We start from the raw sequence: 13,274 nt of genomic DNA, 5'->3' as shown, positions 1-13,274 counted from the left end.
TGCGGGTTACATTTAAATAATTATTTTACTAAAGTGAACTAATTAGTGGCTTTGATTGTGTGCACATTTTTGCATCAATGTTTCAAATCACACTTTGCAATCTATCATCAGGATGAGAGAAGCTAAAAGAGAAAATAATTATATTTACTTCATTTTAATGTCATACATAGATACATAGATACATAGATACATAGATACATGAATACATACATACATACATACATACACATATATGTTGGCATTATATTGTATTTTTCATTAGTGATAACACTTATTCGATTCTGAATGGCTACCAAGCTTATCACTCAATCTGCAATTATATCGAGCATTCAGTGGTTACCTAGTAAGTTCATTACTTAGGCAATTCACACCAAGCATTCCTGAAGCTACTGAGTGAGTGTGCAACTCAACAGTTTATATCGAGCTTACAGTGTCCATCAAACAGATAGTGGTTACCGAGCTTCATGGTGCCTATCGAGTTATTAGTTTGTGTGATGTAAAGCTAGTTTCTACCAAGTGATGGATGTGTAGTGTTTACTGAGTGATAGCACGGTAAATGAAGGATTCAATATCTACCAAGTGATACTATATCTACCGAGTCTCCAATGGTTACCAAGTTCCAAGCTATGTTGTGTGATTAGTATGGACCGAGCTTCTACTTCTACCAAGTGCATGATGATGCCAAGTAATGTAGTGGATGCCATGTATCAAAAGGTCACCAATTCAGCTTGAAGAACCTGAGTTTTCTACTATTTTGCTGACTCGGTAATATTTTGTTTACTTGTATTTTAGCTAACCTTGTAATTGTAAACATTGGAATGATATATATGTAATGTATCATATCATTTTCAATATATAATGAGTATGTCAAGGAATGGATATGAGATATTTTAAGAGGAGTGAATGTGAATCAATAGAAAAGAAGAGTATTCGACAAGGTCTACAAGGAGCAGCAAAGTCATATCAGTCACAAGAGGTGATTTGTACTTCAAGGATCTAATTAGAAATCAAGTTGTAAGTCAGATCTATTGTTTCATCCTAATAGGTGAATCAGTTTTCTAAATCCTTTAACAAGGTAGACTTAACAGTCTTTGCATAAATCTCTTAACAAAGTGCATACTTCATTGTATGTTTGTAAAACTTCTAACAAGGTGGATCTAGCAGTCCAAATTGCTCTTAACAGGGTAGATCATCAGAAGTGGTCAATGTAAGCCCTAATAGGCCAACTTTATACTATAGTAGTGAAGTTTTGTGGGTATCATCCCCACCCCAAATTTACTTTCTATTTGGAAGGTTTTTGGGTCACTAAAGTACTGTGTTCATGTGTTATAAACGTTTATCTATTTCATGCATGCAGTAGATTAGATAAATGAATGGTGAATGATTTATATGGTTAATTGCTGAATTGATCTAAAGTTTTTGAGGTTACTGATTCACCCCTCCCCTCTCAGTAACCTAGCTAGTCTTGATTATTTCCAACAATATATAGATATATATGTATATGTATAAGTATATGTGTGTGTGTGTGTGTGTGTGTGTGTGTGTACATACACACACACACACATATATACACACATATGCATATATATACACATGCATACACACACACACACACATACATACATACATACATATACATGTATATGTATGTATGTATATATGTGTTGGAAATGTAAGAGGAGTAACTGAGAGGGGAGGGGTGAATCCATTACCACTAAAATAAATCCCATATTCCTTAGATGTCAACATAGAATATAAACTTCACTAAAATATTGTATCTCGATAAACACACATGCACTCGGTTAATACTGACAATTTGTTGTAACTTAGTAACTACTGAAATAAAAACTGTAACTTAGGAAATGCATTGTAACTTAGGAATGCAAATCTTAAGATATTATTTGTGATCAAACTTACGTAACTTAGTTGCATACATATAAAAGAAATAGCATGAACACAAGTGACACCAAGATTTGATGTGGAAACCCAATTTGGGAAAAACCACCAATTGCAACTAGTTATTGATTTTCACTCTTTTGAAGTGAGCCCTCTTAGGAGCCAACCCTATTAAAGGTTACAAAACACATTGTTAGGTGTGACCCTATTAGAGGATTTAATCACCTTGTTAGGAGTGGCCTTGCTAGAGGTCTTTAGACACTTCAATAGAAATGCCACCTTGTTAGAGGATTTACAAATAGCTGTTAAGCCAACTTCGTTAAAAGATTTAGATCACTGCTACAATGGTTAGAGAGTAAAAATGAGATGACCTAAAATCTGATGCAACTGAACCCATACCTAAAAATTATAGGGGCCCATAAAACTATAAAATTATAGGGGGTAGGGCCTTTTTTATTATAGATCTCAATTCTGGCTTGAATACTTGATCCTTCGTAATCGAATGTATCTTTGTAGCTCCACAAGGATATTTTGCTTATCCTTTTTATTCACTTCCTCTAAGTATCTTCTATTCTTCCATACACTCGCACACATTCAATCCTCAACTTGACCTTACACTAAATACCTTATTCATTGTCAAGTTGACTTGAGTACAACTTAGAATAATTAATATTCATCACCTTAGTCAGTTAGAACCAACAAAATAAATTCATTAAACTTAATTTGCCAAAACAAGAAAATATTTCATTAGCCAACCTTGGTTGATAGAAACTAACTCAAAAATGACTTGGTTAACATTACATCTTTACAAACTTCCTTTGGTAACCAAGTGAGCTCGGTTAACACTCAACTTATACACACTTCTCTTCATCACTCGAGTGAACTTGGTAGACACTATCTTATAAACTAGGCAAACACTAGAATGCTTGATAGACACAGGAAACTATCTTTATTACCTGAGTAAGCTCTACACACACTAACTGGTAAAGATAAGACATTTTGTGTAACATCAAATACAAAACACAATTAATCAATTATTTTCAATAATATGCATGTATGTGTGTATATGCATGTATGTATGTATGTATGTATGCATTTATGTATGTACTTATGCATGTGATATGACATCAACTACACCATACTTTGAAAGAATTATCTATGTGGCTTGAGAGTTTTATTTTGTTTTTGCATCAATCATATGGTTTCAAGTAGGGTTCAACAATTACACATCATGCATTCTATTTTTGTTTAAAGATTTCATCATACTATGACACAATTATCTCTATAATTATATTGTTAAGAAATTAGTTATATGACATAAAAGGTTTCATTATAATGTTAAACAATTATATGGTGTTGTCAAGGGTTATCTTATACCTTCAAATAAAAATATATATATGTTATCAAGGGTTTTATTTTCTTGTGAAATAATTATCTTTGTGGCATAAGATTTTTGTTCTAATGTGAAATAATTATCTCTATGGCATTAGGAGTTTCATTAAATTGTGAAATGGTTATCTCTATGGCATTATGTGTTACATTAAAATAATCATTTTACTTAAGTAAACTAAATTACAACTTTGATTGTATGCAAATTTTTGCATCAATGTTTCAAATCACACTTTGCAATCTATCATCAAGATGAAAGAAGCTAAAGGAGAAAATAATTATACTTCATTTTAATGTGACACACACACACACACATGCACACACACACACACATATTTGTATATGTATATGTATATGTATATGTACATGTGTATATGTATATATGTATATGTACATGTGTATATGTATGTATATATATATATGTATATATACACATACATATACACATGTACATATACATATATACACATATACATGTGTATATATATACATATACATGTATATATATATATATATATATATACATATACATGTATATATATATATACATATACATGTCTGTATATACATATGTATATGTATATGTATATATATGTATACATATATATACATATGTATATATATATACATATATGTATACATATCTATACATACATACATACATACATATATATATATATATATATATATATATATATATATATATGTATACATATCTATATATATATATATATGTGTGTGTGTGTGTGTGTGTGTGTGTGTGTATACATATCTATATATATATACACATATATATATGTATACATATATATATTTATACATATATATATGTATATATGTATGTATGTATGTATGTATATGTATGTATATAGACATATATATATGTGTATATATACATACATATACATACATACATATACATACATACATACATACATACATACATATATATATACACACACACACACACACACACACACACACATATATATGTATGTATGTATGTATGTATGTATACATATCTATACATATGTATATATATGTATATGTATATGTATGTGTGTAGATGCATATATATATATATATATGTATGTATGTATGTATGTATGTATCTGACATCAACTAAACTATACTTTGAAAGAATCATCTATGTGGTTTGAGAGTTTGATTTTGTTGTTAAATGATTATATTTATGTCATCAAAGGATACATTCAAATGATTTTATTTTACATTAAAATGATTATATGTATGATATTGACTGTTTCTGTTAGAAGTAGTGGTTGAAGTTGCACCAAATGATTGATCTATTAATGCTCGATACAACCACTATATTTATAGAAGAAATTTATGAGGTTGTTAATCCATGTTGTGAATCTTATGAGGGAAACTGACCCATTTCCAACAACCTCCCTCCTAACACTACTTGCCATGAATTGCAAGATTCAAATCTATGATCAATGTTTAATACCACATTTTAGAAGTAGTGATTGTCATTGCACCAAAAGATCAATCTAGTAAATGCTTGATACAAGTTCCACTAGATTTATAGACATAGGAGGATACTAAACCACATTGCAAATTTTGTGAGGGATGTTGACCCACTGCCAACTATTTCATTCTACTATGAAATAATTAAATCTATGTTATCAAGAGTTTCATTATGTTGTGATGTAATATAATGTGTCTACCATTGAATATTTTAGTTGGTTGTGAAATAATTATCTATATGGCCTCACAGGTTTTATTATGTTTTGAAATAATTATCTCTATAACACTAAGAGTTATGCTAAAATATATATTTTTCACTTATTGTATTTTAATATGAATGATTATCTGTCTGGTATTGATTGCTTCATTGTACTATGAAAGAGTTACCTGTACAACCATTGAAGGTTAACTATGATGTTAAATGATTATCTATATGTTGTCAGTGGTTTCATTTAAATGATTCTATGTTACTGATTTCATTTTATTGTAAAATACTCATATTGTGGCATAGGTTGTTTCATTCTACCCTGAAAAAAATATTTTAATGGTATTAAGGGTTTCATTATGCTATGAAATAATTATATGTATGGAAACAAGGGTAACATTTAAATGGATTTTTTAACTGATATGACATTAACTTTTATTAGATATTGTAAAACAAATATCTCTATGACACAGAGGGTTTTATTATATTATGAAATAATTGTATATTTGGAATCAAGGGTTAAATTCAAATGATTCTTTTAATGGTTTTAGTATATGTATACACATGTACATTTATTCATCTATATATGCACACATGTCTATACATACACATAAATGTGCAAGTTTCACCATTACAAATCATGCATTCTAAATATTTTTTATGATTTCATTATATATGAAAAAAATATAGATGTATAACTATAATAGAACTAGCTTATGAATGATTGTGTGCATGTATTACATTGGGCACAATCCTTCTCAAGACACCTATTTCATCCAATTATATAGATATATGACTTGTTAAAATTCATCCAATCATGAAGCTACAATAGATGTATGCACATGCAAGATGAATTAATCTTAAAGTACTAGAACAAAACCTTTCCTATTATTTATCACAACAAGAAAGCCACAAAATAGAAAACTCTAAAAAATCTAATGACTTAAAACATTAAGCACAATAAAAGAATCAACTTTTTGAAATTGACGAATAAGTAGCCTTTAATTCATAAACTTGCACGCATAGAAGAAATATCATACCATGATTGAAACATTGATTGCAAAAGATTTATTATGAAAATTGATGACCTTAACTACATTATACGATCTTTCTTTTATAATGCTTCAACTTGTAAACTAAGAAATTTTTAGCTAGGATTTTGACCATGCTTCAAGTTTAGATTACAATGCAAAATCATGAAATTCTATGGGCAACTACTCCTAAACTAGTTTCTAACTATTATGCATATATTTTTATCCATCTCTATTGTGTACATAGCCATTGCATTGCAAGAAAACTCTACAAACTAGAGAAAATAATACACAAAACTACTCTTCAACTTGGCTTTGATATTCTCTTCCAAAAATACCATTGAGTTTGTGTCCATGGAAGCCTCTTAGAATATGCAACTAGTAGATACTCCCAAGACACACACTCATATCCAAAATCTGCATGAAAGACATCCAAAATTAAAAATGGGACCTATAAGTGTGAAAACACATTGTTGGCCAAAATTACAAGAGCTTGACTCCAACTCAACAATTTTTGGTGTCAAAATTCCTTATATGGTGATCACTTTCCAGAGTTATTAGATTTTTAGAGTTGTTGAGTGTCAAAAAATCTAAAATTCATGATTGCAAAATTTTTGAAGTACACCAAAATCCAAAATTTCTAAATTCCCATACTTTGAGTTGTCTTCTAGGAATTCCTAGATGTGTTGTACAAAATCATTGGATTATTTCCATGAATTACTTATAGCTTGACACATGCATGGACTTTAGCTTCCTTGGTTGCCTCTTTGTAAACCTCAAAAGGTGTGCAACAAACCTCTATAGACAAAGCAATTGTTAGCAATATTTTATTGAAAATAAAAAATGCTACCCTAAGTAATTAACCTAGTCATGATATGGATTATGGATCTAAAAAAAATCTAAAGGATCTGAAGAGTCACCACTATCTATTGCAAATGAAATATAAAGGTTCCAAGCAAGATTTATTTCAGAATAAACTATAAAAATTACCAAAACTATCTAAATATTATATAAAAATATGGGTCTACTTGGAGAAGGCATGACGTCTTACCCCTAGCTTAGAATTGTGAAGTTCTTAGTTTGTTAGAAAGGTACCCCAAATTTGAGATCAAGAACCAAGATTTTCCCTAAAATTCCCTAAAGACCTTTGAAAACACAAATTACTAAAACATAGCAAACCATGAAAAAAATTAAAAGAACTAACATTGACAAAAATTAAAACAAAGACATAAATGACTAAGACAACTAAAAAAACTTATGACAAAGACTTAGAAAGACCCAAAAGGCATATATTTAGAAATGTCATAATTATAGAGTGCAAATAAAATCTTAGAGGTCGAAAGGACAAAAGTGTGAAAAATGCAAGTTGGGATCTTTAAGTTAAAGTTCAATTTTTTTGACATGTTAGTGTTTGAAGGTCCAAAAGAATACTTGATTGCATTTTGTTGTTTACAAAAGTGGCTGAGTTCAAAGGATTAGAGTTTTCATCCTTGTTGGACATCAAAGTCTGACTATAAGTCTAAAACTTTAGAAGACTTAGTCAAATTTTTAGGACAAAAAGGCAAGTGTAGAAGCAAATTTTGAAGTATGTGGTAATGTTGAGGTTGCGGTGTCTATGAAATTTGGATGTTTGAAAGTCTAGATGACACAAAAAATGAATGAAGGGAAAAATATTTGTAGTTATCATACTTTTGAGTCCCAATACTCTAAAATGTCCAACTTCACCAAGAACTAATCCAAAAATCTAGAAAATAAAAAATTGTACTCTTAAACATTTAGAGAGTTAAAGTTTACAGACTTTTTAGACTCTAAATTTTTGAAACTTTGAACAAAACGAAGGGAAAATTCAAGGGCAATTGGGATATTCAGAGATTTAAAACTTTGAAATATTGAAACCTTTGAAAGTCTAAAAACTTCTAAGACTTGGAGAAAAAGGGAAAGAAAAAGGGATAAAACTAACAAACACAAAACCATAATGACTCAAAAGACTCATTATGAATGATAGGGGTCACCTAAGACTACACTCAACTATTGGGGACACTCAAAAGTGAACACAATTCGCCACATTAGTGAAGAAAAGGCAACTGAAGCAAAGAGAAACAAAAGACTCCAAAAGTGAAAAAAAGAGGGTCCCCATTTTTGGTAAGTGCTCCAAATAGGGTGTGTGTGTTGTGAAACCACAACAAGTGCTAATGTATAATTTTCATTAAAAATAATATAAGTGCTCTTAAAATAATTCTAAAAAATTGATAGTATAATACTCCAAAAATAAGAGTGTTATATCTAATAGATAAGAATCCCAAGTTACTATTTATGGAAGATGATGATTAATATATTGTAGTGAATTATTTAAGTTAAAGGGTCTTGCAATAATAATCCCATTAGGAGAGACATATAATGAATATATGATCTTGATAAGACTATAAGAAAGGAGATAAGTATTTGAGTAGTTAGAACATGTAAGAAATATAATATACTCAAGCTCCTCCATAGTGTCACCATCAAAGTGTAAACTATCTGCCTCAACAAAAGCTACAAGAAAACCAATCATCTAAAATTGAAGAGATACAATAGTCTTCATAGAAATCCCAAAGTCTACTCCAAAGTGTGTAGAGATAATTAATGTCCAATAGGGAACACAAAGTCATGATTAAGACTAAAATAATTTAACCCTAGAATAGAAACAATGACATTCCTATATATATGAATATACCCTTTGGTTATTCTAATTTATATTTTAGGCATGAGTCCATAAAGAAAAGTTAAAATATTACATCTATGATGCATTAGGATATCATTTTGCCAAGGCTTATAATTATCCTTTCCAAATTCATTACCATAGAAGGATCAATAGAAAATCTAATGATACCTTCTTAGATGATAAATTCAAATACCGATAATCTCAATGCATATAAAGAAAATAGAATAAAGTGATTTCATACAAAAGGAAAACTTACAAATTCTAAGATAGCTAGAATTTGAGAAAAATGTGAAATAGTGATAAGCATGAAAAAAATGCCTAGATAAAATTATGTATAAATGCATTGGTAGTTATAAAGGTCTTTAAAACATAATTCTATACTTGCCTCAATAATTATGAAGCTCAAAGATGGAAAAACAAAAAAGATATAACTTTGATAGGCAATAAATTGTACTAGTAAAAAAATTTAATGAGGGGGCTTGCACCATTAAAAAGTACATGAAACCATCCTTTTGACATTATTTTGTTTTAATAAATATGACTATTTTTCCTAATTTATGTAAAAGGAAACAATTCCCTCATTTAGCATTATTAGAGGGGATCAAGTTGGTTGTAGATTGCATATGAGAAACATATCCCATGCTAATGGCATTTGATTAGTAAGATAGTGACAACTAGGCCACTTGTAGGAGATGAATTGGATAACATTTGGTGGTGATTCGTCCATGTTTGAGTGAAAATTTGGTAGATCAAATCTAGTTGAAGCAATGGAAATCTCTAGAAAAGTAATAGAAAAGGGGGTGCCCCCATTTTTTGAGAATTAGAACTATTTTAAAATAATGAGCACTTATTACTTGAGCCCCTACTCACCAATGTCATCATGATATCGAATCTATGATACCAATACAAAGAACTTATTGCCTAATATTTTTTATGAGACAAGAATGTGATATAGGCCCTAAAAAAGCTTATATAAAGAAAGAAAAACAACTGTGGTTTCCATTGTTTCAATTTATTCGCTATGCTTTTATGTGACAAGTTGGATTTTGACATAGATAGGGTATAATGATAGCATATTTTCATATAGTTGCATGAATAAATATGAATTAAATGGTCATAAGAATTTTTTCCTTAAATGTTGTGTCTCCTAGTCCAAAATAATTGTTCAAGTTTCTTTTACTCATATTTGAATATTTAGACAAACAAATGCATTTTTTGACATTTTGGATATAATAGCAATGCTCATTTTCAAGGTTGAATCTAGTTCCTAGAAGAAAACAAGAATTCATGAATATAGAATGTTGATTATGCCACATTAGTTGATTGTTGAACCCCACAAGTCTAAAAAATCACTTGTAGCCAAAAAAAATCCCATCACATAAAAAGAAGAATAAATTGATTTTCTACAGAAACTTATATTGATGTACAAATGTAGCAAAATGATCACAATATATAATAATGACTCCTTATAATAAGAAAATAGGAAAAAAGAACTTTAGATGAAAGTTTGGGTGGAGAATAAAATTAACAATGACACACTTCTTTATGTTATGTTGAGGGGGAAAAGTATGTATATAAGTTGAACTTAATTGTTATAAATTTTTTTAACTAATTAATCAAGCAATTTTTCATATTTTATTCTAATAGTCATATTTATTTATTTTAGAATGGATGAAAAGAGATCCATGGATTATTTAATTAATTAGTGATGGAAAGGGAGAATGAAACTAGACCATTATATGTAGATGTGATGTTTGGGGACGGTGAGAAAGAAGTGTTAGCTCAAGTATCATTTTAGGCTAAAAATCCAAAACAAAATCAATCTATAAACTAATTTTATATTGATAATTGTCTATTGTAAATTTTAAATTAAAAACATACAATGAAAGTCTAGTTGATTTTTTCACTTCACAACTTGTGGGTTGTGTCATAATGATAATTTCTAATGACATGTCCTCATCATGGATACCAATGACCTAAGACTATCTATAACATAATATTCTAGATATTCAATGTAAGGTATTTTAGTATAAAACACATCATGCTAATAATCAAATTTTAAATGATGACCTACAAATAGGTGACACACCTCAAAAAGTAGATGAATCTAGGAGATAGATCCAATATGCAACCTAGTTTGGGAAAGATAGGACCCTAAGGTATTTAGATTGATCTTGATTAGAGTATGGATACATTTTTTCACAATAGTGAGTTTATAATTAGAATAAAATTATATGCCAAATAAGATAAGTTGAACACTTGAACAAAACTATCTTTCCTATGATAATCTTAAAATACAAATTACTATATCAACTAAGTAATATATTATTATATAAAATATTTTATTTAGTTATATATAAACTATAATTTCTTATGATAAAGTAATTAAAAAGTTTAAAAAAAAAAAAAATGTACTTTTACCAAATGAATTCTTATGTTTTTAATGATTATTATAACTTGAGTTAAACTTAATACCAATATCTTCAAACCTCTTATATCAACAATTTCAAGTACTCAAGCCATCTATATCTAATATTGTTATCTAATTGGTTGTATAATACTATTATGGCTACTTATAAAATCAAATATTCATTAGTTTTGCAAGGGAAAACTCAATCATAATTGTAAAATAGAGGTCACAAATTGAAACACAGATAAGTGCATCCTACAAGGAACGAGCACAATGTATTCCTATTTTACTACAAGTCATCTATACAATCATATAATTGCCTAATATTGGAAATTATAGCTTTCTTTCTTTTCTTTAATTAAATATACTATTTCTTTATTATATTTACTTTTGAACACATTCATTGTATTATATTTCACTTTTTCAAAAACATTGCATAATTCAATGACTAACAATCAAATACAATTAAAAAATTTATCCCTATGATGTCCACAATCCTTCACAATAAACACCTCACCTACATAAAAATCCATTTAAAAAAAAAAAAAATCAATTAAAAGCTACCTTGAATTTCTAATGTAAGGGGAAAACCTATATCCTCAAGGGAAATATCAAGATTTTCTATATTTTAGTCAAATGCTACATGAAAGAGATAATTTCTCAAGACCACCAAGAGTGGTCGGCACCTATCCCAGGGTACATGTGGGGTTATGCACCCATTGTTTTACACTCATAAGACTAGACATCACTTACCATGAATTGCCCATTGGGGGCCAAAAGAAATAAATATATAGTAAGTGGAGAAGAATCCCCCCTTCCAACATTATCAAAGGACCCAATCCATCCATGTGATTCCTCTAGAGAAAATGGTAAAATACCCATTGGATTCTTGATAAAAGTGACAAAACAATCACTCTCTATTATTTATCTCATCAATTATGCATTTCTAGTTACTTGCATTGAGGAAAATACAAGTCCCCACGCGTCCATCAAACCTTTTCCCACCTTATAAAGCTCCAAAAGTTGATTGAAGACATACCCAAATTATTTGAGAAGAGTGTTCTTGAATTTCAATTCATGTTCACAACAGTCTCTGATTATTTCACTGCATCAAACAATCAAATCCCTTCTGGTACAAATCCTTATTAACCCTGATGCTTATTTTAATCAATTCTTGTTGGCTTTCATTACTGATTTGAATTTGAATCGTAGCTTATATGTATCTATACTGCCATGTATTTGTTATGTGTGTAGATTCAAAGGGTGTGGATTGCATTAAAGTGGGAATTATGTCATCACAACAATTGAGATCAGAGAAGAACGCGGTTAATACTCAGTCTCAAATGGCAGATACAAACTGTCACAGGAATCATAATGATGTTCATCATGAAGCGCGAAAGGATTTGGTTAGCATTAAATGTAACAGAAATTGCAGTGAGGAGGAGGAAAAAAAGTTCTGTCTATGCTCTCCTACAACCCACCCCGGATCATTTCGCTGCCGTTTGCACAGAAATTGAATTGGGTTTGTGCGTAATTTGATTTTACGTGTGTAGATTCTTTACCCATTTGGAGATCTACCATGAAAGTATCAGGTTTCCTGTAAATATATCTGTTGAGTCGCTTACGGTAAGAAGAAAATTTTACTGTTCAATTTACTGTATATATATATATATATATATATCAAGACCGAGATATAAAATTCAGATATCCAAATGGTTTGGAGAACGAAGTGTCTGGTATTTATTTATTTTGATTTTTTTGACCTTTTATTTTAATTATGAGTTATATATTCCAAAGAGAAATATGGAATCTATGTTGTTCTGGTTAGGATTTAATATATTTATGCGATTAATAGAGAATAGGTAGTAGAGAAGAAAAGAAAGAGTAAATATAAGGTGATCTAAAGCTATCAATAGGAAAAATGTTTTTCTAAAGACGAACATTTTTTGATTGTTAGCTGTAGGGATTTGGATCAAAATGCATATTCTTATTAAATTAATTGTTATTTCTAAAATACAAAACTACAAAACTTTGTAAACACAAAAACTTGCAAGAAGTTAGAAGCTAGTTCATTACTTGCTTTGAAAATAGTTTTTGTAGAATGTTGCTCATGCCCATCTAATCCTACCTTGGAACCATCAAGATCTAGAACCT

The 13,274-nt window shown here is 29.5% G+C and overlaps 1 protein-coding gene across 1 annotated transcript; it reads left to right on the top strand.

Moving 5' to 3' along the window:
- Nucleotides 1–12,112: 12,112 nt before the first annotated feature.
- Nucleotides 12,113–12,771, top strand: LOC149580417 (uncharacterized). The gene is made up of 2 exons (XM_089813717.1): nucleotides 12,113–12,252; nucleotides 12,375–12,771. Exons 1-2 carry the CDS (start codon nucleotides 12,198–12,200, stop codon nucleotides 12,635–12,637), a joined length of 318 nt encoding a protein of 105 aa, XP_089669843.1. The 5' UTR covers nucleotides 12,113–12,197; the 3' UTR covers nucleotides 12,638–12,771.
- Nucleotides 12,772–13,274: the final 503 nt, after the last annotated feature.

Source organism: Cupressus sempervirens, chromosome 1, assembly GCF_028749045.1.
Source record: "Cupressus sempervirens isolate cs-2001-9-10 chromosome 1, ASM2874904v1, whole genome shotgun sequence".
Classification (NCBI taxonomy): domain Eukaryota; kingdom Viridiplantae; phylum Streptophyta; class Pinopsida; order Cupressales; family Cupressaceae; genus Cupressus; species Cupressus sempervirens.
Note: the sequence above shows the minus strand (reverse complement) of the source record. Positions and strands in the feature narration are given on the sequence as shown.